This window comes from Pelodiscus sinensis, chromosome 9 (genome assembly GCF_052426305.1).
Source record: "Pelodiscus sinensis isolate ZL-2025 chromosome 9, ASM5242630v1, whole genome shotgun sequence".
NCBI lineage: Eukaryota > Metazoa > Chordata > Testudines > Trionychidae > Pelodiscus > Pelodiscus sinensis.
The window spans coordinates 57,862,332-57,890,051 of NC_143060.1; the positions used below are offsets into that span (position 1 = coordinate 57,862,332).

The 27,720-nt window shown below is 43.8% G+C and overlaps 1 protein-coding gene across 1 annotated transcript in view; it reads left to right on the forward strand.

Annotated features, from left to right (window-relative positions):
* The window catches only part of NIBAN1 (niban apoptosis regulator 1), a 101,678-nt gene that overhangs the window by 35,632 nt on the left and 38,326 nt on the right, over positions 1–27,720 (forward strand). Inside the window, exons 2-5 of the mRNA XM_006135801.5 lie at positions 19,149–19,279; positions 23,168–23,299; positions 24,955–25,069; positions 25,875–26,042. Coding sequence (XP_006135863.3) covers positions 19,149–19,279; positions 23,168–23,299; positions 24,955–25,069; positions 25,875–26,042 — 546 coding nt within the window. The remainder of the gene's footprint in view (positions 1–19,148; positions 19,280–23,167; positions 23,300–24,954; positions 25,070–25,874; positions 26,043–27,720) is intronic.

The window sequence follows — 27,720 nt, forward strand, 5'->3', positions numbered from 1 at the left end:
CTTTTTTAATTAAAGATTTATTAGTACACAGGTTAAGATATTTAAAATGATTTTAATCTAATTAGTTTTCCTTTAAAATATGGAGAACAGTGAGAATTAAGTTTTTTTTTTTTCCCTGAAGGGTTACATTTTTACAATGTAATAGCTTAGACTGTTCACCACGTCTGTTTGGGGTAAATATTTCTAACCTCTTTTTGCCTTGTCACCTCCTCAATACTGCTCCATAGAAGAAATTGGAATCTTTGAATGCTGAAAAATCCCCACTTAACCTTTTCTTATTCCGGGATGCATCTCTGTTTCCTAGTTCAAAAAACATTTTAAAGACACTGGAACCACCTATCTGGTTTTTAAAGCTTACAGCATGGGAGTGACTAACACTTGGTTTGGGTTATTAGAGATTCTTGGAATGATACAGCTTTCCATTAATGGTTTAGAAAATTAAAATGACCAAGAAGGCAGAGAGTCAAACCAGAAGGTCTGTATAAGCAACAGTCACAAAAAGCTTTCTTTTGCAATCATTCCTGCAGTCTCTCTCTCTCTCTCTCTCTTTCTCTCTCTCTCTCTCTCTGTCTCTGGCTATGTCTAGACTGCAGGCTTCTTTCGAAAGAGGCTCTTTCGAAAGCATCTTTCGAAAGAGCCTCTTTCGAAAGATCGCGTCTAGACTGCAGGCGGATCTTTCGAAAGAGAAATCCGCTTTTTCGAAAGAGAGCACCCAGCGAGTCTGGATGCTCTCTTTCGAAGACGGCCTCTTTACATTGAAGAACGCCTTCTTTCGAAAGAGGAACTTTCGAAAGAAGGCGTTCTTCCTCGTAAATTGAGGTTTACCGCCATCGAAAGAAAAGCCGCGTTCTTTCGAAATTATTTCGAAAGAACGCGGCTTGAGTCTGGACGCAGGGGAAGTTTTTTCGGGAAAAGGCTACTTTTCCCGAAAAAACCCCTGAGTCTGGACACGGCCTCTCTCTCTCTCTCTCTCTCTCTTTCTGAAGTGGAAGATTGAATTCTAGGGAATTTTGGAGAGAGTTATTTCTTCAGTCTGTTTTACATGATTTTACTCTTCTGTCATGATGATTAAGATTAAAAGTGTTTATCTTGCTCTTTGTTCCAACTTTTCATCTCAGGCAAGCTTTTTGCCCTGTTCCTTTTCTGAGGTGACCAAACAGTAGGAATCCCTCTGAATCAATTTAAAGACTCTCACATACTTCTTATGTATTTAGGTGGATCACCCCACGATTGTGTGATGTAATTCTTATTTTTTGCCTGCCTTACTGGGCAATCAAATAGATGTGGTGAGGTATCAGGGCTTGCAGCATTGGAATACTATTTGTAGTAGATGGCTTTTTAGGTTAAATGTTATCTGCTTAAGTAGACATGATGTCAGTCTTCTCAGTGCCTCCTGCTGCTATGTTTAAAGAACAGTAACACAACATTAATGGAAAGCTAGTGTCCAGGAGAAGCAGAGGGATCTGGCAAGTGTAAAGAAGTTTAAAAATAAGCATAAATATAATCTGTGCCCAATTGAAGGTCACTTGCAAAGCAGTCTAAAGTGTAAATGCTCACAAATCCTGTTTCACTGTTCTGTGCAGATGACTAATTTCTATTAATATCAAATCACTGATGCAGAAGATTTTTTTATCTATTCTGATTCATTCCATCTCATGGATTATGATGCGGAAAAGTGACAGTGAAAGGGGGCAATTACACAAGTCCCCTTGTGTTGTCCCTCTGGTGTGCTGATCATGCCACTGAGACCCTCCTTCCTTCTCTCTGAGGTTTCTACCACCCTGTCTTGCTGGGCTAGATCCTCTGGTTTCCCCCAGCCAATGCATAGAGCTGGGGTTACTGCTCCCCTGCAGAGCAGCACAGACATGGAACCAGCTCAGCTCTGTGAGGTTTCAGTTCTAAGGGCTCAGCACCTAGAAAACTAACCCCCAATAGAACCAAAACCCCAGATAAATCTGTCCTACTCTGTGTAAAAATTTTTACACAGAGAAAGCTTATAAAGTTACCTTACTTTATCAATGAAAGAGAGAGATGCACAGTGGTTTCTCCCATCCCCCAGGTAACCAGTTATTTACACTGGGCCTGATAATAAACAAAAGTATTTTTATTATGTACAAAAAATAGGATATAAGTGGTTGCAAGTGAAAACAAATTAAAATGAACAGAAAATGCATAGCTAATTCTAATCCATCAAGAAACTCATTACATGAAAATTCTTACCCTAAACTCTGTTCTTACCTCAGAAAAATCTTCAACTAAGAGTTAATCTTTTACTCTCACTTGAGTCTCCAGCTTCTTCAAAGTTCTTTGTTTCCTCTTAGGGTGATCATGGCAATTTCAAAAGTCAGTTGAAGACAAAGGCTGATTGCTTCCCATTGCTTGAATAAACTTTCCCCCAAAGCGGGAATCCTTTGTTTTGCATCTCTCATTCCCTTCGAAAATTACCAGGTGTAAGATGGATTCCACAACCAGGTGTCATGGTCACATGTCTGTCAAGTACCAATCACAGTTTTGGCTTACAGGACAAACATTAGGAAAAACTATTTCACTAAGAGGAGGGTGAAGCACTGGAATGGGTTACCTAGGGAGGTGGTGGAATCTCCATCTCTGGAGATTTTTAAGTCTTGGCTTGACAGGGCCCTGACTGGGTTGATTTAGTTGGGATTGGTCCTGCCTTGGGCAGGGGCCTGGACTTGATGACCTCCTGAGGTCTCTTCCAGCTCTGGGTATGTCTACACTACCTCGCTAGTTCGAACTAGCGGGGTAATGTAGTCATCCGCACTTGCAAATGAAGCCCGGGATTTGAATTTCCCGGGCTTCATTTGCATGAAGCCGGCCGGCGCCATTTTTAAATGCCGGCTAGTTCGGACTCCATGCCGTGCGGCTACACGTGGCACGGACTAGCTAGTTCGGATTAGGCTTCCTACTTGAAAGTAGGACTAAGAGATCCTCCGGAATAGGGCTTTATTCCGGAGGATTGCGCCAGTCTGGACGCTCTTTTCCGGCTTTTCCCCAAGCCGGAAAAAAAGCGGCGGCCATGTTTATTTAAATCCCGTGGGGGATATTTAAATCCCCCGAGCATTTCCCTGTTCCAAAGTTCTAAATTAGCATGGCTATTCCGAAGAAGGGGCCAGTGTAGACGTAACCCTTGTGTCTTGCTCACAACACTCCTGTTAATGCATCCCAGAATCATGTTTGCGTTTTTTGGGGGGGTTTTTGGCAACAGTGTCACACTGTTGACTCATTTAGCTTGTTGACCACTATGACCCCATGGTCCCTTTCTGCAGTACTCTTTCCTAGACAGTCACTTCCTATTCCATATGTGTGAAGCAGATACCTCTTCCTCTTATCGTTACTTTAAGTGAGGTAAGGGTATGGTTGTGCTAAGGAAATGGGATGTGCCCAGAATGGGACTGATTCTCCTAAAACCATACAAAAAAGAGAATCACCAGGGAGGTAAAAAGGGCCGGCTTGGGGGCATGTTCCCCCACCCCATCCAGGACTACCCCAGCCTGAGCCTCCCACTCTAGATGCCCTTTTGGGAGGGCGGGGGAACAGAATCTCCCCCCAGTTTGTATGGGAACGTTGCTGCCTGTTCCCCTTTATCAGGGAGTAAAGGGTAAGTGCACAGTCTGCTGCATTCCTCACTCTGAGTTAAGGACCTGAGTGATGCTGGGTAAATCTTCTAGCACTGTATAAAAACAAAAGATCCTCGTGCCTGTAGAAAATGACCTTGATTTGTTTTTTATGAGCAGAACATTGTTGTTCTAACCCTATTATCAATAAAGAATATACATTGCAACAATTTTCTACAAGCATAATAAACGCATTGTGTTTAAGAGAAAGGAATATTTTGCATGAATAAAAATGGTGGAATTTGGAGAACTCATGAAGTTCCATTTCACCCTGAACAGACACAGTGACATTCGGTGACAATGATATTGTGAGATCAGTTATTTCCATGTTATAAATTAATTGCATAAATCAAAACAGAAGAGGGGTTGGCTTTTTTTGAGTACGAGCCTTTCAAACTCAGCTTGAAAAATGGAAGTTAATCTGGGATCCTAATTGTTCACATTTCATTACACTACTAAAGGTTCTGCAAACCAAGTTGCTCACTCTCTGACAGCTTGCTGTGCAATGCTAAATGGAGCAAAAGCAATGAAACTTAACTGTTCTCCCTGTCATGAGCAGGAATGACTAGTGCACCCAGCGAGCAGATCTACTGAGTAAAATGGTGCCACTCTTACATAGCCACGCTTCACTTGGTGTAGTTCTGTTGTTCTAATGTTTGAATTCTGTTCCTTAAGGCTTTGTCTACACTACGACTTTTGCCAGAAGAGGCAATGCAAATGAAGTACTGTTTAGCATTCTGTCGCACTTCATTTGCATAATCTATTCTGAGTCGTTTTTGTGCAAGGAGTTTTTGCACAAAAACAAGCAGTGTGGATGTTTCCTTTTTGCGCAAAACCTCCTTTTTGCACAAGATCCTTATGACTCCCCCTGGGGGCACTTGCTGCTTTGCCCTGGCCCAGCCTGCAGCCGGCCCTGGGAGCACTCACGCTGCGTCGGATGGAAACCTGCTTGGGACATGTGGCAATTAAAGGGGCCGTGACTGCATTTCGGGGCCCTGCCCCCATCTTTTTTTTTTAAACAAAAGAAAAAAAGCACTGAAGCAGGGTAAGTGTATCCCACACACCTAGGCTACATCTAGACTGTCCCCTCTTGCACAGGAGAATATGCAAATGAGGCAAAGCAGTGAATATCGCCGTGCCTCATTTTCATACTTAATGAGCTGCCATTTTTGTGCAAGGGGCTTTTGTGTAAAAAGGAGCCATCTACACAGCTCCTTTTTGCACACACACCCCCTGCGCAAGAGCTGTTCTTCCAGAAAAAAAGCGGCAGAATGGCTCCTGCGCAAGAGGGGGGTTTTGTGCAAAAAGGAGCCATGTAGACAGCTCCTTTTTGCACAAAATCCTCTTGAGCAAAATGGCGGCTCATTAAGTATGCAAATGAGGCGTGGCAATATTCACCGCTTTGCCTCATTTGCATATTCTCTTGTGCAAGAGTGGAGAGTCTAGACGTAGCTCTAGTGTGGTTCACTGTCCCATGCAATGGAACTTAGACCACCTCAACAAATAAGATCAAGAGACCTTTACAACCCAGACTGGCTTTATAGCTTAAGCTGTAGAGGTGCCTATACTAAGCTTCAGAGATCCCAGGTTCAAATTCACTGGGTGGTGGTTACATCAGCATGGAACTCTTTCAGTAGCGAAGTCTTATGACAGTCATATTAACCAGCTTTAGGCTGGAGTATGTCGAGAAAGTATCCAGGGCCAGCTGAATGAGGAAGAATCCCAGGAGGCCATGAATATACTGTGATGTGGTGTGCATACCCTGCACTGGAGCAGGGGAGTGAAAACCTTGCAGGTGGAGGAAGCCCCGCCCCTTCAACCAGACTGGGCATGCCCCAAGTGCTGGGGCAGCATAAAAGGCAAGAGAGCAACTCACTACGGGCTGGCTAGTGAAGGAGAAGGACCTCCAGCCAGAGCTCCTGCAGCCATCAACCCAGATAGCAAGAACTGGAAAAGTCCCAGGAGATGGCCGCTACACAACTCTCTCCCCCTCCCCCCGGAGTCCCAGAGAGAAGCCATCACAACCGGGAGACCCAGCCACTGCATGGGACATTGACCCACCAGAATTGATAGGAAGTGACCCAGGGAGAGTGCAGGAATGGCTGCTCCCACCCAGGTGTACTTAGTGTGTTTCGGCTGGATTCCCCACCAAGGGAGTGGTAGACCCCCTGGTCCAAGAGGTAACTATAACAGGACCATTTTGAAATAGTGACCATAATATAATAACATTTGACATCCCTGTGGTGGGAAGAACACCTCAGCAGCCCAACACTCTGGCATTTAATTTAAAAAAGGTTCACTATGCAAAAATGAGGTTAGTTAAACAGCAATGAAAAGGTACAGTGACTGAAGTAAAATCCCTGCAAGCTGCATGGACACTTCTCAAAGACACTGTAATAGAGGCCCAACTTAAATGTGTATCCCAAATTAAAAAACATAGTAGAAGAACTAAAAAAGAGCCACCGTGGCTTAACAACCATGTAAAAGAAGCAGTGAGAGAGAAAAATATATCTTTTAAAAAATGGAAGTAAAATCCTAGTGAGGTAAATAGAAAGGAGCATAAACACTGCCAAATTAAGTGTAAAAATATAATAAGAAAAGCCAAAAAAGAGTTTGAAGAACAGCTCGCCAAAAACTTGAAAGGTAATAACAAAATGTTTAAGTACATCAGAAGCTAAAAACTAGTGGGGCCCCTGGACGATTGAGATACGAAAGGAGCACTTAAAGACGATAAAGTCATTGTGGAGAAACTAAATGAATTCTTTGCTTCAGTCTTCACAGCTGAGGATGTTAGGAGATTCCCAAATCTGACCCATCCTTTGTAGGTGACAAATCTGAGGACTTGTCACCGATTGAAGTGTCATTAGAGGAGGTTTTGAAATTAATTGATAAACTTAACAGTAACAAGTCACCGGGACCAGATGGCATTCACTCAAGAATTCTGAAAGAACTCATATGTGAAGTTGCGGAACTATTAACTATGGTTTGTAACCTATCCTTTAATCAGCTTCTGTACCCAATGACTGGAAGATAGCTAATGTAATGCCAATATTTAAAAAGGGCTCTAGAGGCAATCCTGGCAATTTCAGGATCTAACATCAGTACCAGGCAAATTAGTTGAAACAATAGTAAAGAATATAATCGTCAGACACATAGAAGAACATAATTTGTTGGGCAAAAGTCAACATAGTTTCTGTAATGGGAAATTGTGTCTTACTAATCTATTAGAGTTCTTTGAAGGGGTCAACAAACATGTGGACAAGGGGGATCCAGTAGATATAGTGTACTTAGATTTCCAGAAAGCCTTTGACAAGGTCCCTCACCAAAGGCTTTTATGTAAATTAAGTTGTCATGAGATAAGAGGGAAAATCCTTTCATGGACTGAGAACTGGTTAAAAGACAGGAAACAAAGGGTAGGAATAAATGGTAAATTTTCAGAAAGGAGAGGGGTAAAGTCTAAGGGTCAGTCCTAGGACCAATCCTATTCAACTTATTCATAAATGATCTGGAGAAAGGGGTAAACAGTGAGGTGGCAAAGTTTGCAGATGATACTAAACTACTCAAGGTAGTTAAGACCAAAGCAGACTGTGAAGAACTTCAAAAAGATCTCACCAAACTAAGTTACTGGGCAACAAAATGGCAAATTAAATGTAATGTGGATAAATGTAAAGTAATGCACATTGGAAAAAATAAGCCAAACTATACATATAACATGACGAGGGGCTAATTTAGCTACAACTAATCAGGAAAGAGATCTTGGAGTCATCGTGGATAGTTCTCTGAAGACATCCACTCAGTGTGCAGCAGCAGTCAAAAAAAGCAAACAGGATGTTAGGAATCATTAAAAAAGGGATAGAGAATAAAACAGAGAATATCTTATTGCTCTTATATAAATCCATGGTACGCCCACATCTTGAATACTGCGTACAGATGTGGTCTCCTCATCTCAAAAAAGATATACTGGCATTAGAAAAGGTTCAGAGAAGGGCAATTAAAATGATTAGGGGTTTGGAACGGGTCCCATATGAGGCAAGATTAAAGAGACGGGGACTTTTCAGCTTGGAAAAGAGGAGACTAAGGGGGGATATGATAGAGGTCTATAAAATCATGAGTGGTGTGGAGAAAGTGAATAAGGAAAAGACATTTACTTGTTCCCATAATATAAGAACTAGGGGCCACCAAATGAAACTAATGGGCAGCAGGTTTAAAACAAATAAAAATAAGTTCTTTTTTACACAGCACATAGTCAATCTGTGGAACTCCTTGCCTGAGGAGGTTGTGAAGGCTAGGACTATAACACAGTTTAAAAGAGAACTAGATAAATTCATGGAGGTGAAGTCCATAAATGGCTATTAGTCATATGGGTAAGGAATGGTGTCCCTACCCTTTGTTTGTCAGAGGGTGGAGATGGATGGCAGGAGAGAGATCGTTTGATCATTACTTGTTCGATTCACTCCCTCTGGGACACCTGGCATTGGCTATTGTCAGCAGACAGGGTACTGGGCTGGATGGACCTTTGGTCTGACCCAGTATGACCACTCTTACGTTCTTATGACTTTTCTGCTGTTCACAGGCCCAGGGTTGAGACAGGGTGGCCCTGGGTCCCCCTGCCAGGGCACTTGCCCCAACCCTACTGACTCTGGGCATTAGATCATACTGCTCTGAGACCAGGGCTGCTCACTGACTCTGGCCATTAAGGTGTACTGCTTTGGAGCAACGGCTGACCATGACTGCTTCTGACCAGTAGACTGTACTACCCTGAGAGAAGGGACAACATTATTGACCTTAGACACTAAGATCAAATACCCAAGACTGCAAGGAATATTTATAGACCATAGAGACGGCTGATCACCCCGCGACCAATTAGAGTCCCCCGCTGGCCCCAGGCTCCATGCTGCGCTGCCGCTTTGAAATGCCACGTGGAGCCTGGAATCATTTGCCAGGAGAATGCAACTTTCCCTTCTTGCAGAAGCACGTGGGTGGGAAAGGGGAGGGGATTCAGGTGTGGTGGAAGGGCAGGGACTTATCTAGACACTGAGGAGCCTCTGTGGGGAGAGGGGCCAGGTGTGGTGGCATGGCAGAGCTCAAGCTATGCTTCATTAGGGATGAGCAAATGCAGGTTTATTGCTGAGGCATCAGTTACATCACTTCCCCTGCTCCATCCAGGTTGCCATGCATGGTATCGGTCTTCTCCGAATCACACAGGCCAGTAGGGAGCTGATGCTGACTGAATGCAACCAAAAACCTGGGCCTTGTACCGCAGTGCTTTGTGCTGCAATGATGCCAGACCACTTACTGCCAGCTTGGGGTAGCAAAGTGTCGTATTGTGGAGGTTAGAATAAGGCAGCCCTCCCCAGAAACCTTGTAAGAAGGGTGAAAGAGAACCTCTCTGAGAGCTTTATGGAGATATGCAGGGAGGATTCCCGCTCCATCTCGAGACACCTTAACAAGCTGCTCCGGGGAGCCCCCACTGTGTCGGCACAGTGGCCGCCACAGATCACGCCCACTTGTAGCATGATAAAAAATGCAGACTCCACAGGAGTGCCCTCTCCAACAGCAGTGCCGGGCCGCGAGGTGACCTGGGAGGAGGGGATTGTCTCTGAAGTTCTAAAAAGGTCCTGGCTGTCAGTGAGATCAGATGCCCCACTTGCCTGCCAACCATTCTTTCTCTCATCCTCTTCCTCATCCACACTGTCCTCCACACTGCTGCTCTTGACAACTAAGGGTATGTCTACACTACCCCGCTAGTTCGAACTAGCGGGGTAATGTATGCATACCGAACGTGCAAATGAAGCCCGGGATTTGAATTTCCCGGGCTTCATTTGCATAAGCCGGCCGGCGCCATTTTTAAATGCCGGCTTGTTCGAACCCCGTGCCACGCGTGGAACGAGGCGTACAGATAGTTCAGAATGGCTTGCTAGTTCGAACTATCTAGCCCGTGCCGCGTGTAGCCGCGCGGCACGGGGTTCGAACAAGCCGGCATTTAAAAATGGCGCCGGCCGGCTTATGCAAATGAAGCCCGGGAAATTCAAATCCCGGGCTTCATTTGCACGTTCGGTATGCATACATTACCCCGCTAGTTCAAACTAGCGGGGTAGTGTAGACATACCCTAATTGACCATTCATTATCAGTGGGAATAGGAATTCCCACTGATAATGAATTCACTCTCCATGCTGGAGCTCGTTTGCAACCCTGGGCATTTATGCTCAGGTGTACTACTCAGGTGTGCTGCCTGCTTCGAGGTCTGCTTGCCACGCTGGCCACACAGGAAATGAAAGTCAGATTTTCCTGGGGCTTTTCCTGTGCACCTGGAGAGCAACAGAGTGAACAGTCCTGGGCAGAGTGGTCAGAGTGGGGCACTGTAGGACACCTCCTGGAGGCCAAGAACATTGACATTCATACTGTTGCATCTGCACTAACTTGAGGTGGACCATGCAAGGCTGAATTTGCCATTACTTCTTCTGAAAATCAGGAGTACTAAAATCAATTTAAAAAATTTGGCAGAAAGGCTTGGTGGTATGTACTCATTGTTTAGAAAGTCGACCTAATGTGGTTAAGTTCCACCTAAACCTCCAGTGTAGACCAGGCCTGAGGGACTGCAGGTAGTAAGGGACTAGATAAATCAGGGGATGAATGAGTCACAGAAGGGCATATGCATTGGTGTCCCAGATCTCTCACAGAACTGGAATGTGTAGGAAAGGGGACAAGTTACATGTAGTTCCCTTTTCCCCTTCAGCCTTGCTTGTATGTAAGAGAGGAGGAAGGCAGACCCTAGTAACTGCCCTTGGAATATGACCTGATTTGGAAACTGGTCATGCATTTGACCTCCTGTGTATTTTTAAATGTATACTTTAGTGGGCTGTGATTAGGATAATAGTCTGGAACTCCAGAATTCTAATTCTGTGATCTCGGCCAAATTATTTTCCTTGTATGCATGAGTTTCCCCAAAATTGGGATGGGGAAATGATACTTATATCACATATGTGACCATATGAATTGTGAAGACTCATTCACTAAGTTTTCTTCATGACCTTCCCACACTCTTTCTCTTAACCTGGACTAAAATCTAGAACTACAGAAATCCTCTGACCCTAATTCCATCATCAGATTGATTTTTGGCTATGATGAGATCCAGGTTGCTGTGATGGCAAGTTTGTTATCCTTTCTGATTAAATCTGTCATGATTCTGAACTATGCAGGAGGATGCAGACCCCAATAATAAAATACACGTGCCTCATGTTTCTTTCCCAATGTCTTTGCGCCTGCTACCACCTCATTGTTACAGAACTGGCTGCCAGTATGCAAAAAGGGTGTCAGGCATGCTCTCCATCCCAGGGACTTTGCTTGTGTCTCTGCTAATTTTGGATGATATTAAAATATGTTACTCCAGGCACCCTAGACCTGAAAGTTAGAATAAAGGAATGGATGGATGGATTAATAAACAATCCCTTGACAAAGTTCAAGCAAATGTCAAGCTTCTTAACTAAGAGATAGTAGGAGAGCATTTGGAGTGTGGTGGTTTTAAAGTGATTGCCAATGGACCTATTCAGCAGAGCAGGGTTTAGTGGCCATTACGACTCCTGCATGAGGAGCACAAATTCTATGTCAAAATCTTAAAATAAATGGCAACATTTCACCCAAAGTTCTATTTTTGCACAGGAAACAGGTGACTTTCACACACTTCCAGTAGAGCACATTGGTTAACAGTTTCAAGGATTTCTTAATGTTTAGACGCAAGAAGACAATGATTTGTGACCTATTTCATATTGCTCTCCCTCATATGGATTATATGCTGCAGGGACTGCTTGGAATTACATCAGTGCAAAATCCACTTCAGTATTGGGCTGGGCTACAGAAATTTTCTCTGGCGGAGCTACATTTTTGCAAATTCCTTACATGAACGCATGTTAATGCAAAACAGAGATTACACTAGATTTACTGGAAACAAGCCCCTCTGTTCACTGGTTCACCACTATACTGGGGATTCACGCTAGTGAAGCTGATCTGGTTTAGCTCCACTGGTACTATCCTAACAAATCTGCATAAGCACAGCTTCCGTAGGATCCGAAGTAATCCATTTCTCTCTTGTTCATAACAAAAAGCAAGTTAAGTTAATAAGAATATTACAGGAATATTCTCTTTATAAATGAAGTTGGTGGTTTCCTTAAAATTAGGTCATGTTTCTAATTAGTTTTTAATAATAACAAAAGGAAGAAGTGTTTGTTAGATGCTGCAGGGAATGCTTAGGACAAAGCACAGAGGCTCTCAGGCTTAAACAGACACCTTTTCCAGATGACATCTTGTGTATATTACACTGAAAAATCTCTGTGGAAACTGGGAAAGCCTAAGTAGACAATGTTCCAACTTTCAGGATAGAATTTGTCTCCGAGGACTGGAAGAAGACAGACATTACTAAAGCAGCTGAGGATTGCCTAGGAATTAACTCCTTTCAGAGGTTTCCTCCCTTCCCCCCAAGCCCCCCACTCACCATGCAGGCAGTGGGAGCCAGAGCAGCCCAGCAGCCTGCACTGCCCTGCCCTGCCACCCTCTCACAGCCTGCTGTATGTGGCTTCTCAGCGGTGGCAGGAAACCGTGTGCCCTACCCCAGGGCACTCCACTTCCCCCCACCCCCAGAGAAGCAAGGCGCAGTGGGCTGGGAGGGTGGTGCGGAGGGGCTGCTCCAGCTCCAGCCCCCTGCATGGTGAGTGGGGGGTGCAAACAATCCCCCAAGCCACATTTCTTGGAGGAAGGGGCATGGGGGCAGGAAAGGACAGAAGAGGGGCAGGATTTGGGGAAGTGGGGTGGCCCTGTGCCTGGGGCACTGTGGGGAAGGGTTGTCCTAGGTCCCACACCTCCCTCAGGACAGCCATGGCTGGGAGAGCAGTGGAGTCTGGTATAGTTGATACTAAAAGGAGCAATATATGTTTGCAGGTGTCCTCTGCTTCCAAGCACCTGAGGAATGCTGCTAGACATGCTAGCCAAGCCTTGATGTAGCTGCATTGCAGATAAAGTCTGCCTGTTCCTGCTAAGTACAACTATGGCTGTGGGGAAAGATCTTCCAGTGTCTCTTGGAAATTGCCCCCCAACACACTTACTCAACACGAGACAGAATTTAGCTCTTAAGTGCGTCAATTTACAATTTTTAGGATATGCAAATCAGAGGGGGATCAATGGAGGGGGAACCCCACCAGGGTAGCCCAAGAGAGATTAATGAGCAAGCAGTGAATTTCAGAAACAAGCTGTGCTCTATTTAAATCTGTATAATCTGTTTATCTTAATAAAAGAAAGTATCATTTGTCTTGGGGAATGAGTTTCTACTATTTGAAGACGTAAGGATAGTTTATACTCTAGTTCGAATTACCCCCAGTTTTCATGAGTGTCCAGCACATGACTCACACTTAAAATACCCTAGATGCTCATTTTAACAAATATCCAAAACATAACTACAAAGAAGATGAAGTATACAGGATAACACTTAAAAAACAACAAATGGTCCTGCAGCACCTTGGAGACTAACAAAAAATGTAGATGGTATGAACTTTCAGATGAAGTGGGTTGTGCCAATAAAAGCTCATGATACTACCTACATTTTTTGTTAGTCTCTGAGGTGCTGCAGGACCATTCATGGTGTTTTTTTTTCTTTTCAGTTAGGGTATGTCTACACAGCAGGGCTAAAGTTGAATTAAGCTACGTAACTTCAGCTACATCAATTGCTTAGCGTAAATCGAAACAGATTAACTCAACTTTAGGTGCTGTCTACACAGCAGGAAGTCAAAGGAAGAACACTCTCTTCCTTTGATTTCCCTTACTTCTTATAAAATGAGGCTTACAGGAGTCGGAGTAAGAAGTCCTCCAGCTCGACATTATTTCAAAATAAAGGCTTGCAGTGTAGACATGCTCTTTATTTCAAAATAACGTCAGTGTAGACATAATGCTGCTGTGTAGACATACCCTTACAAACACAGCTACCCCTCTGAGACTGTTATACAAGATAAAAAAAGTGCTCTGTTACAATAAGTTCAACTAATAAATTAGTAAACATGTGGAGTAAGTTCTCAAAGTGTCAAGGTTTTGTTAAAGTACCATGGAGGTGATGGGGTATATTGGGTTTGAGGAGGAATTCTGATAACAAAACGGAGTACTTTTCAATTTCTATTCCCACTTCCTGGATTTTGATGGTTTTTATTCTTTCGCTGGATTCGGAAATCCAAACCAATTAGCCGATGATGGATGGAAAGAAAAAGAAGGTTTTGGATTAAAAGAATTCCAAGAACCTATAATCTGTTCCACTAAGAATAACAAACTGCAGATGTAAGAAATCTAAAAGAGCATATTGGAGAAAAAAAAGAAACCACCTTTCATTAGTTGGGAATTCTAGATCCCTCCTTGTCTTGAAGGAATCACCAGTATATGTTTTTAATACAGTGGCATTTGTTCCATATCTTAAAGTTATACTGTTGTTTGCCTTTAAGACTTTGGAACACAAAAGAGAAAATGCACTTTTTTTAATGAAGTGAATCCTGACACTTTTGTTCAGCCTTAGCAGAGTTTATTCTCTATGATGTAAATGTTCAGTGAAGGAAAAAATCCATCTGTGCTTAATATTGTCATCCAAATTGTGTAGAAAATCCCTTTACCGTCCAATACTTGTCTCATTCTTGTCTGATTGCACTCTGTTTGGATCAACATTATTCTAGAAGAGTTAGGTTTAAAAATACATTTCATTTCTAAAGGCTGGCGTTGCAGTGTAGCCAGACAAACCAAATGGGAAACTTGTTTTTGCTTCATGTAAACAACTTAAAAAAGAAAGATGCACTAAATTTGGGAAGGAACTAGGGGAACTTATTTTTTAAATATTCTGATAACCCTGAGAAAACAAAGTGGTTTGATCTGTATTTATATAACATCATCATTTCATAGGAAGAGTTACTTTTTACTTCTACTTCAGGCTTTTATATTTTCAGATTCAACTAAAAAAGTTAATAGTCTCAGAGGGGTAGCCATGTTAGTCTGTAACTTTAAAAACAATGAGTAGTCCTTTGGCACCTTAGGGTACGTCTACACTACAGCGCTAGTTCGAACTAACTTAGTTCGAATTAGTTAATTCGAACTAAGCTAGTTCGAACTAACGCGTCTAGAACTAAAAACTAGTTCGAACTAGCGTTTTGCTAGTTCGAACTAGTAAGTCCACATTGAGTGGACTCTGAACAGGGCTTAAGGATGGCCGGAAGCAGTGCCGGCAGGGCATAAAAGGAGGACTTAGAGCATGGAGATACTGTCTCAGGCTAGCCGAGGGCTGCGCTTAAAGGGTCCCGACCCCCACCCCGGACACACAGTTCTAAGGGGTGCCCCGCTTGCAAAGAAGTTCTGGCTTGGAGTGCCCTGAGTGCCCACACTGGGCACATCACACCACTCGGCCATCAGCCCGGCTGCACTTGCCGCAGGCTGCCATCTGGGGAGAGGGAGTAATTGGGGGGCTGCAGGAGAGCTTCCACCCCCAGAAGCCCGCAGAGCCAGCCCAGTCCTCCCCATCGGGGGCTCGTACCCCATTCCTCCCTCACCTCCTTCCACTTACCCTTCCCTAGCCCCTCTTCTTATTGATGTACAAAATAAAGATAACGTTTCTTCCAACATTGACTCTGTCTTTATTGAAAAAAACTGGGGGACACTGGGAAAAGGAGGTGGGAGAGGGGAAGAGAAAGGCTGGGAGAGGGGAGGGCAACTAACATGATCAGGGGTTGGGAACAGGTCCCAGATGAAGAAAGGCTACAGAGACTGGGACTGTTCAGCTTAGAAAAGAGGAGACGGAGTGGGGACAGGATAGAGGTCTCTAAAAGCAGGGGTTGGGTGGAGAGGGTGCATTCAGAAAAGTTCTTCCTGAGTTCCCATAAAGAAGGACTAGAGGACACCAAAGGAAAGGAATGGGTAGCAGGCTTGAAACTAGTAAGAGAAAGTTGTTGTTGTTGCCAAAGCAAATAGTTAACCTGTGGAACTCCTTGCTGCAGGAGGCTGTGAAGGCTACAACTAGAACAGAGTTTAAAGGGAAGTGAGATCAAGTCATGGAGGTTGGGTCCATGGAGTCCTATTAGCCAGAGGGTAGGAGTGGTGTCCCTGCCCAAAGTTTGTGGAAGGCTGGAGAGGGATGGCACGAGATAAATGGCTTGGTCATTGTCTTCGGTCCATCCCCTCCAGGGTCCCTAGGGTTGGCCGCTGTTGGCAGACAGGCTACTGGGCTAGATGGACCTTTGGTCTGACCCAGGACGGCCATTGTAAGCTCAGGGCTCAGTGTCGGGGGTCTCAGTGGACCCCCTTGATTTTCATGCACACCTGGTCCTGGGTGGCCAGGCTGGCAGCTCTCCTGCCCTAGACAGCCACTTTCCTGTGCCTAGTGCGGAGATCGTGGACGAGGTCCACGATGTCCGCACTAGCCCAGGAAGGTGCCCGCCTCTTGCGGTCCAGGGCAAGCTCCCGGGAGCCGCCAGCCTGGTCCCGGCAAGAGGGGGTGGGCTGGGGGGCATCGGGTGGGTGGCTCTGTGCCGTGCCAGGTGCAGGGTCTGCTAGCTGGGTGCTGGCAGGCTTGCACCTGGCACGGGCACCGTAGCCAGCCCGTGCCCCTTTAAGGGGTCCGGGGCCGGGAGGGGGGCATAGAGTTTCCCTGGTGTTGGCCAGAGTGGCCACCAGGGAAACCTGGGGAGGGCTAGCCTCCCACTAGTTCGAACTAAAGGGCTACACAGCCCTTAGTTCGAACTAGCTAGTTCGAACTAGGCGTTAGTCCTCGTAAAATGAGGTTTACCTAGTTCGAACTAAGCGCTCCGCTAGTTCGATTCAAATTCGAACTAGCGGAGCGCTAGTGTAGCACCTATTAAAGTTAGTTCGAACTAACGTCCGTTAGTTCGAACTAACTTTGTAGTGTAGACATACCCTTAGAGACTAACCAAATATACATAATAGTATCATGAGCTTTCTTGGCCAAAACCCACTTCCTCAGATGAGTTTTGCTCATGATATTATATATATTTTTGTTAGTCTCTAAGGGCATGTTTACACTACGAAATTATTTTGAAATGAAATAACTCCTGAAATAACTATTTAGAATAGTGTGTCCACACTACAGGGAAGCTACACTACAAGCAGTTATTTTGACATGTCAATATAATGTTGAGCTAGAGGACTTCTTACTCCGACTCCTGTAACCTCATTTTACGAGGAGTAAGGGAAGTTGGAGGAAGGGTGCTCTTTCTTAGACTTCCTGCTGTGTAGACAGCGCCAAAAGCCGAAATAAGCTATTTCAACTTCAGCAACGCAATTGATGTAGCTTAAGTTCCATATCTTATTTTGGCTTAATCCTGTGGTGTAGATATTCTGGGTCTATGGTTCTGGGACAGTCTACCATTGCAGCTTACCCCATTTCCTGTCATGAAGAACCTTGACATTTTTGAATAGTGATAGAAATGTAGCCGTGTTAGTCTGGTGTAGCTGAAACAAAATACAGGACTATGTAGCACTTTAAAGACTAACAAGATGGTTTATTAGATGATGAGCTTTCGTGGGCCAGACCCACTTCCTCAGATCAAATAGTTGAAGAAAATAGTCACAGCCATATATACCAAAGGATACAATTTTTCATTTTTTTTAAATTGTATCCTTTGGTATATATGGCTGTGACTATTTTCTTCCACTATTTGATCTGAGGAAGTGGGTCTGGCCCACGAAAGCTCATCATCTAATAAACCATCTTGTTAGTCTTTAAAGTGCTACATAGTCCTGTATCTTGACATTTTTGGATTTTGTTTCAAATTGGAACTAAACCAAAATTTCAAAATATCTGCCACAACAGGAAAATTACATTTCTCTATACAGCTCAAATAAAATACAGCCTCTCTCCGACTTAAGAACTAGTTACAGACCATGCAATTGGTCGTAACTTGGTTTGTTTGTAAGTCGGACCCCATAGAGTTACACTCGACCACGCTGTTCGAAAGCGCGGATCGCGTTCGTAACTTGGGGTCCGCCATTTGCAACAGCTTCGGTCGTAACTGCAAATGGTCGTAAGTCGACCGTTCGCAACTCAGGAACCGGCTGTACCTTTGTAACTGAACCCCGTCCTACTAGTAAAGGGGCGTTGTTATTTAGCAGATAGACTGAGAGACAGGAGTGCTAAGTTCTTTTTTCAGTTCTGCTGAGTCACCTTGGGCAAATCACATAACTTCTGTCTTAGTTTCCTTGTCTATTAAGTAGGATAATCTTATTTCCTTCTCTCACAGGAATGTTGAATTTTCATTCATTACTTTTAAAGTGTTTTGAGATTCTCGTATAAGAGATTATAGAAGAACAAAGTAGCAATATTGGTGCTGATGATACGAGAAGTACAAAAATAACCAAAAACTGTTTAAAAAAAGTTTACCCAGAGTGTTTATCTGTCATGTTTATGAGGAGATGTGACCACAGTGGCCAAATCTAGAAAGTATCATTTTTAAAGGGATTGGAGAAAGGTTTCTTAGCAAGCAATAAAATTTGGCTAGATATGGCAAAACTGGCTAATTTGCATGAACATCCTCAATATGGCAAAACTGGCTAATTTGCATGAACATCCTCAATATTTGTGTGTGTGTGTGTGTGTGTGTGTGTGTGTGTGTGTGTGTGTGAGAGAAACCTTTATCTTCCTGCTATGGTACATCAGCTGTTCTGCAACACTCTGTCACAAGAATGATAAAATAATATCTTAGGGTATGTCTACACTACCACCCTAATTCGAACTAGGGTGGTAATGTAGGCAACCGGAGTTGCAAATGAAGCCCAGGATTTGAATTTCCCGGGCTTCATTTGCATAAAGCCGGGTGCCGCCATTTTTAAATGTCCGCTAGTGCGGACTCTGTGCCGCGCGGCTACACGCGGCACGGACTAGGTAGTTCGGACTAGGCTTCACGAGGAGTGATGAGGAGTAACGTTTCACGAGGAGTAACGGTAGTTCGGACTAGGAAGTCTAGTCTGAACTACCTAGTCCGTGCCGCGTGTAGCCGCACGGCACGGAGTCCGCACTAGCGGACATTTAAAAATGGCGGCGCCCGGCTTTATGCAAATGAAGCCCGGGAAATTCAAATCCCGGGCTTCATTTGCAACTCCAGTTGCCTACATTACCACCCTAGTTCAAACTAGGGTGGTAGTGTAGATATACCCTTACAGGGAAATATATTTTAGTACATTTCAATACAAAGATGATGTTGTTTCAGTATATTAATAAGGACAGTATTTGCAATTTGCAGTATATTGTGTAAAATAATGTTTGGGCCACAAATGGTTTACCAGCTGCTGAAGTGAAGAAGAAACTTCCATTGTGTTTACAGTATCACACAGTTGAATGCATTCATGGGTTTCCGGCATGCTCTGAAGCAATAAGCATTGGCTGATGTTAGACAGTATGTTGAGGTGGAGTAAGTGCTGATATGGTTTAGACTGCAATTCCTAAAATGAATATAAATTACATGTAATTATTCTCATCTGTTCTGTTGCAGGGAAAACAGAGGCTGTAATCAAAAACTTCAGCCCACACTACCAACGCCAGTATGCTGTTGCTTTCTGTGAGCATGTACAAAATGAACTGGAACAGCATCGAGACTTTCAGTCTCAGTTCCTGAAAACCAAGGTAATGGGAGCTTTGTGGGGAATCTTGTACTTTAAGTTCTATGATGATGCTTCACAGCTCTGCTCTGCTAGCACAGACACAGCCAGGCCCTATTAGCATAACTACCTTAAATATACACAAAATGTGCTCTGAAACTCAAGATTATATGTGTAATCCGAGGAAGAATTTCAGAAATACTGAGCACCCACAGTTAAAGTCAGTGGGAACAGCACATACACAGAATCTCTGAAAATCACAGCCAACGTATCCTAACTGCAATGCATATATAAGAAACTAGATTTACCCAGCGTTGCTCTGGTCCTTAACTCAATTTTTGTTTTCCTGAAAATGAAAATAAAAATGTGCATGTTTTATTAGAATCATGGGTATGAGGGGTATGCGGGCTGTGTATGAGGGGTATGCAGGCTGGGTATGAGGGGTATGAAGGCTGCCCTGGAGACAGATGACTGACTACTCCAGCCCTCTGTTAACACAGCAGCTTGGGATGAGGCGAGAAGCGCGTGTCCATGGCCACTGCAGCTCCAGCAGACACAGCCAGGGGAGAGGTGCATTTCTTCTGGCTGGGGGATAGACAGACAGACAACCAAACTCTCTGAAATATAGTAGCTTAGCCTTCTCTTTCTCTATCTCTGTCACCTGCTGGCCCAGTGGGGTTATAGCTGTCCTGATCCCCATCTCTGGCCCCTTCCTGCCCCTCTGTAGTCATTCTGCAGTGTAACTCCCTCCTGCCAGACCCCTCCCTTTGCATGTTATGAGAAGCAGTTGAATTCCTCACACATCCCATTATCCCCGCACAGCCAACCCCTAACTTTGCTTTATGATATGATAAGAGGAAGATGCATTTCAGATTTGGTGGCCCTTGCTCTTATCATTTAGGAGGAGTTCGTGAATGAAAGGACTCCCAGACAGACAGAAAGATACACATTTCTAAAACATATAATAAAGAGATAAATAATGTATTTTATGTTGTCCTTGTTAATAGTTTTGTATATCTTTTTAATAGTCTTGAAATTTGCACACAAACTATGATCTGTGCATGATAGGGGTAGAGCTGTAACAAATTTGCAGGTGCTGATGCAGTTAGCATCTCAGAATTTTTGTTAATGTTCCATTTGGTAAAAATGTGAAAGATGGAAATAAGTGTGATTTTCAAAAGGCCTCAAACACAGCAATTCAAGCATGTCTCTCTTTTCTCACTTAGAAAATTCAAAATAATCTGGACAAATTAGAGAAATGGTGTAAGGTAAATAGGATGAAGTTTAATAAGAACGAATGCAACGTACTCCCCTAAGGAAGGAACAATCAGTTTCACACATACAGAATAGGAAGTGACTGCCTAGGAAGGAGAACTGCTGAAAGGGATGTAGGGACTATCATGGAACACAAGCTAAACTGAGTCAACAGTGTGACACTGTTGCACAAAAAACAAACAAAAAAGCCCACATACAATTCTGGGATGCATTAACAGGAGTGTTGTGAGCAAGACACGAGAAGTCATTCTTCCGCTCTACTCTGTGCTGATTAGCTCTCAGTTGTAGTATTGTGTCCAGTTCTGGGCATCACAGTTCAAGGAAGATGTGGAGAAACTGGAGAAGGCCCAGAGAAGAGCAACAAAAATGATTAAAGGTGGAGAAAACTGAAAGAACTGGGCTTGTTAGTTTAGAAAAGAGAAGACTGAGAGTGGACATGGAAGCAATTTTCAAGTATATAAAAGGATGTTACAAGGTGGAGGGAGAAAAATTATTCTTAGCCTCTGAGGATAGGACAAGAAGCAATGGGCTTAAACTGCAGCAAGGGAGGTTTAGGTTGGACATTAGGAAAAACTTCCTGACTGTCAGGGTGGTTAAACACGGGATTAAGTTGCCTAGGGAGGTTGTGGAATCTCCACCATTGGAGCAGTTTAAAAGCAGGTTAGACAGACATCTATGCAGGATGATCTAGATGGTGCTTGGTCCTGCCTTGAGGGCAGGCGACTGAACCAGATGTTCCCTCGAGGTCCCTTCTAGTTCTAATGTTCTGATTCTATGACCCAGTCACTTGCATTACCTTTTTGGGGAAGAAAGTATTTTGGAATAAGAAAAATACTGATAGTCCGTGTTCCCTCTAACTTTTTATATCCATGTGAACTGAATGTTATGTGCACCAATATAGAGATGATCTGTGAAACATGGCCTCCATATTCATGCATGCAACACAATTAATTCTGTACATGTACAATCTGTGGTGAGGGTGGGGCTGAGGGATTCAGAGTGTGGTAGGGAGCTCAGCATTGGAATGTGGAAGGGGGTTCAGGGTAAGAGGTAGGAGTGGGGAGTGGGGTCTGGGCAGGAGTTAGGGTGCAGGAGGGGGCTAAGGGTTAGGCTGTGGGGTTTAGGAGGGAACAAAGGTGGTGGAGGGGGGTGCATGGCTGCGGCAAGGGATTGGGGGGCAGGGCACTTACCTGGTGCAGCTCTCATTTGGTGTGTGTGGGGGGGGGAACTTGTGGTTCCATGTTGCTGGCATCAACCCCCTCCCCCTGAGATCTCCCTCCCTGCTGGAAAGGCTGGTGCAGAACACTGGGGCTTTAGAGGCCACAGCCTTGAACCTGGGGCTGTGGGGAATCCCCTTAGCCCAGAGTCTTGGGCTGCAGACCCTAAAGTCCCTGTCTTAATCCAGCTTTGCTGCTGGGTCTGGAGGAGCACACCTGCCTCCTGGCTGCGGAGGCACCTCTGCTGCTGGGGCTGGCTGGAGTCATGTGCCTCTGCCCTGACCACTGCAACTCCCTGCTGCTGGGGCAAGAGGAGTGTGCCTCCCCTCTGGCCCCACAGGGAACTGCTATGGCTGGGGGAGAGACACACTCCTCCAGCCCAGCAGGGCCAGCGGGGAGCTGCCACAGCTGGGAGAGAGGGGCCTCTCTGTGTGTGGCATCCCTGAACACAGGCTTATTATGCAGCTGTATGGCTGAGCTACTTAGAGGGAACTTTGCAGGTGATTAAATATTCATTTCAATAGGGGTCATATTTGGTGGGGTGGGCAGGAATAGAACGTCTCTGACTACTTGCAAAGTTTTGTAGGCATCTCAGGATAAAGACAATACCTTATAGTGCAAATTTCTGTGGGAGAGTTAGCCATATCTATAAGCCATGCCTGTAGGATTCCATAGGACAGACCATTTCCTGTCAAACTAATTCATGGAATAATCTAAAAAAGCATGCAAGGAAGGGAAGGATATGCAGAGAAATTGACCTTCATTGAGAAAGGAATGCTAAACTAAAGATTTCATTTGGATTGACCTGGAATCACAAGTCCTCACCTCGAGAGGAATGAAATCTTATAATTTGTACTATTTATTTGGGTTGGCTATGCAAAGAGCCAGCACTCAAACACATGCATTGCCCTGTGAAAAGATATATATGCAATAGTGACAGCATAAAGTATAAATGAAAGAAACGTGAAATATTTTTGCCCATAGAACTGATTCTTTCAATCCTGTAGTTAGTCTATCTAATAAAATGGTCCTTTACAACGTAATGAAGAAAAAACCCAGGAACAATGGGCCAGCTCTGAAGTTCTAGTATTTGAAATAAAAGATAATTAATAATCTTGCTAATCTTATCACAAGGACAATTGAAAGGTTAATAAGAACTCCTCTGCCACAGAAATCTAGGAATAAGCTTTGAGAGAATTAAGCCCACTGGCATCCAACCCTCTGAAGCCATAGGAATTCAGTCATCTCAGTTACATCTGCTTGGTTCAAACAGATGATCCTTACTCTGAATTTAAAGAGAAGGCCCAAAGAACCCCCAAATGGTCCTTACTAATATGCCCTCTGGAAATTTTAGAAGGAAAACCTTCAAAATAGCCAGCAGTTGTGCAAAAGGCTTTCAAATCTGGTAACTTTCTTTTCAGCCCCCTATGGAATCTGGAATGATCTTGTATGAAGCAGAACTGTTGCATTTTGCTGAAGATCTGAAGAAATGGAAGGAGAGATATATTGTGATCAAAAACGACTTTGCAATGGAGATCTTTGAGAGCAAAGAGGTAAAGCTTCACTAGGGTGACCAGATCTCCCGATTTTATAGGAACTGTCCCAATATTTGGGGCTTTGTCTTATATAGGTGACTGTTACCTCCCATCACCTGTTCTGATTTTTCACCTGAAGTTTCACTCTTGCATATTACTAGTCCAGTGAAATTGGTGACATATGATGGGGTCTGTTGCACCTTATTCTTTCTGTTTGATGTTAAAAAATTACTGAACTCAGTATACTCAAATTTGTCAATAATCTGAAAAAAGTGGATTCTAGGCTAATGCAGATGCTGTTTTATTATGAATGAGTCAAATTGTACCTGCAGCTAAGCAGACGCAACATCCATTAAGTGCTTTTAATCACTCATATATTTTGCAGGTATTCACAGCACGTCTGTCTTCCCTATGCATATCCATTGATCAACCCTTCTAAGGTGTCTATCGCTGTGATATCTAACCCAGCGATGGGCAACCACAGATCGTGAGTGGGCTGCACAAGTGTCGAGCCACAGTAGCCCGTGGCTCACCGAGGCTCCACCTGTGACCCCACAGACCTCATGTCTGTTTACTTCACTCACGCTCCTCTTGGGCACTGGAGCCCCACACTTCCTACTCCTCCCCCTCCTGCCCCGCACTTTTGGAGCGCCACGAACTGCCTGCTTCATGCTCCATCCCCGCTTCTCCCCTTCCCTCACAGAGCTTGAAAAGCCACAAACAGCTGTTTTGCGCTATTCAAGCTCTGTCAGGGAGGGAGAGGAACGGGACGGAGCGTGAATCAGGTGATTTGTGCTGCTCCGAAAGTGCTGGGAGGAAGGGAGAGTAGTAGGAAGTGTGGGGCTCCAGCAGGGCAGGCCCACAACATTTTGGCACCTGAGGCGGGAAGCTCAAATAATGGCCGCATGTCCCCTCGCTTGGGCCAAAACTTTGAAAGGTCTCAATTCTGCCTTCTTCCTAGTCTACTCCTCTCATGGTACTGCAGAGAGAATACATATGCACCAGGGGCAGACACAATTTTCTACACTCTGGGTCCTAGTGGTGCCCCTCGCCCCCAGTCTGGCACCTGAGGCGGCCGCTTCAGTTCGCCTCATAGTAAGGCCAGCCCTGGGCTCCATTGCTGCACTGTGCAAGAGGCGTGAGTGGCAGGGGAACAGCCAGGGGACCCGCAAGCTATCAGTAAAACCCCAGTGATCCAGATGTGGTCTGCAGGTTGCCCACCGCTCGTCTAACCAGTTTTTTCTGGACCTGGAAATTAACTAGCAATTTGTCTGTTAATTGCCACATACCACAGTGCAACTTTTTGTTTAGTTGGCACATTGGCCCTGCAATTGGCCCATAGCCAAACTAATTGGCCCATGTCCAGACTAATTTTAGCCATCAAACTACGTAGACAAAGTTGCACAATGCCAGATAAGCAGAACCAGAGGGCCTTTTTTGTACACACTGTGCTGATCTTACACTTAAGCATTATTCAGATTGGATGCTTTCAGGAAATAGATTTGAATTGAGATAACCAAAACTACTCTCTTTAGGGAGACTCTATGTACTAGTTCCGTGTAAATAAATTAGGGGTATGTTTATAGACTGAGACTATCAGTTTTAAAATCTTTATTTTTATTCTTTTCTCTCTCTCTCTCTCTCTCTCTCTCTCGCCCCTCCTCCCATCCCAGGCTTACCAAAAGGGAGTCAACCCTAAATATCGTATTCTTCCAACAGGAGGCAAAGTACTGACCTCAGAAGAAGATTACAATTTGCTGTCTGATAAGCATTTCCCAGACCCAGTTGGTAAGCACTGTTGTCACTGTCTGGCTTTGTGAGTTTAACATTTTTACTCCAAACAAAAATCCAGAGAGTCTATAAATAAAATTGCCAGTTGCATGCTACAAAGCATATATAGAATGACTTTTATTCTGATTAACTATAAATGGAATTTTACAGTATGTGTGTGCAGACAGAAGCATAAACTGTAACAAACTTTTGACCTTCTTTAATCTGCCCAAAAGCACAGAATTGCAGAGTTTGCAGAAGACCGTGCATCAGGACTTAAAAGGAAGGAAAATTGAGGATGGTGGAGAAGGGAGGAAATACATGCTTTTCCCTTTTCCTTAAATTATATAGTGGAGACAGTAGGAGAAAAAATGAGGATTCCCCATGCTAATTTTTTCCCATGAAAGTCCTGCTGTCTAGCCTGTATAATCTATTAAAAATTATGATTCTCCAAGGTGCCTAAACTTTGCCCATCACAGGGCTGTATATGAACGTGTCCCTTTGTACCATGGAAATGTCACCTGTGGAGATTGCAGTTTCCATTCATGCAATGCTGCAGTTTGGTCTTGGTGACCATTTTCTTGGATCAAGATGGACCAGTTCATTCTGAAACCCATACTTTTCCTAGGCCAAACCTGCACGATAAAGAAGAAATGTTGTTTGAGTTATCTTAATGCATGTATTTCTCTTGTAGCTTTAATCACAGGGTAAAAATATTTGTTACCCTGTCTGGAAAAGCTCAGAAACTTGTTTTAAACCAGATATTTCTATTTATTTATACATTTATTTCTTTAATTTTATGTATTTGTGTTTCTTTATTTAGCTTCTAATGAGAAGGAAAACACTCAAGCATTTATTCCCCTACCAAAAGAGTTTCCAGTTTACCTGTGGCAGCCCTACCTCAGACATAGCTACTACTGTTTTGAGGATCCACAAGCTCAAAAAGAGTTTAGTGCAGTGCTGAATGACTGTGTCAGACACTTAAACCATGGTAAGTACAACAATGGCTTCCTGATGTGCACCTATTACTTGTGGTTAGCCTGCTGTAAGATCCATCTTGTGGAGAAATAAAATGTTATGGGAGTCACAATCTGTCTGGAAGGTGCTTCCTTCTAAGTGCTTTGAGAAAAAAATGTAGATATTTTTCTTTCAGTGTTACAGCTCAATCCAGTTAAAATTAAACTATGTTTTAGCAAGTGTGAGCATGTTACATCTTAGTAGGAGTCAAGCTGTTACTTGACATGACTTTGTCATATGCTTGGATGAAAAACATGCTAGTCTCTTTGAAATAGTGATGCAATTCCTCATGGGAATTTAAAAACCTGTACCATAATGTAAAACCATTCAAAGAGTTTATTGGACTCCTGCTATATCATGTATACGTTGCCTACTGGACATATGATATATGCTAGCAGCAAGATGAGAATCTGAAGTGTGCTATATAACAGTGTTCTAACACTATAAAATTTGTTGGTCAAATGTCATAACAATCATATGGAAGAAATCACATTGCAATCATGATGGAGTTAGGGTTTATCTTTTCTTTGAGCAGTACTTTAATTTTGTGATTTTTCTCAAATACTTGGGACCAAAAGGCTTTTTAAAAATTATGCGTTCACAATGGCTGTGTCTCGACTGGCAAGTTTTTCTGCAAAATCATCTGCTTTTGCCGAAAAACTTGCCAGCTGTCTACACTGGCCGCTTGAATTTCCGGAAAAGCACTGACGATCTCATGTAAGATCATCAGTGCTTTTCTGGAAATACTATGCTGCTCCCGTTCGGGCAAAAGTCTTTTTCCGAAAGACTTTTGCGCAAAAGGGCCAGTGTAGACAGCACAGTACTGTTTTCCGCAAAAAAGCCCCGATCGCGAAAATGGCGATCAGGGCTTTTTTGCGGAAAACCGCATCTAGATTGGCCACAGACGCTTTTCCGCAAAAAGTGCTTTTGCGGAAAAGCATCATGCCAATGTAGACGTGCTTTTCTGAAAGTGCTTTTAACAGAAAACTTTTCCGTTAAAAGCATTTTCAGAAAATCATGCCAGTGTAGACGTAGCCAATGAGTATAATTGGTGGGAGTATTTTTTTACTCCCCTTATTTCGAAATAAGAATTGATACCCGCAGAAAAAGAAATAGTTTTAAAATCTTCAGGACAGAGGGACTGAGTGGGAGTATATAAAATGCTTATATTTATCTAGTGGGAGTATATAAAATGCTTGTTTGGTTGTTCTAAATTGTGAAAGTAAAATCCCTGGAAGGGCAGTGGGGCCATAACACAGATAATTGTCAGAGCCAGACTTAATGAATAATGATCAAATATAGACAGATTATTCACCATCTAAAAACTAAAATGGATTACTTTAAAACATAGCAACGTCTCTCTTAAAATAAAGCAGCCCACTCTATAGGCAGCCACTAGGGTTGCCAAGTGTCCGGTATTCAACCAGACAGCCCGGTTTTTGGGCCCCCTGTCTGGTAAAAAAAAATGCAGAAAATACTGGACATGTGCAATGTCCGGTGTTTTCCGGCTGGGCGCCTGAGGGAAGCCTGGCCGGGGCTAGGGGAGTCGCTGGGAGGCAGGGCGCAATCGGCGCTGGGAGCCTCTAGTTGCGTGTGACGCCTTGGGGAGGAGGGGAAGCACTGTATGAGCTCCTGAGCGCTGTTCCAGCACG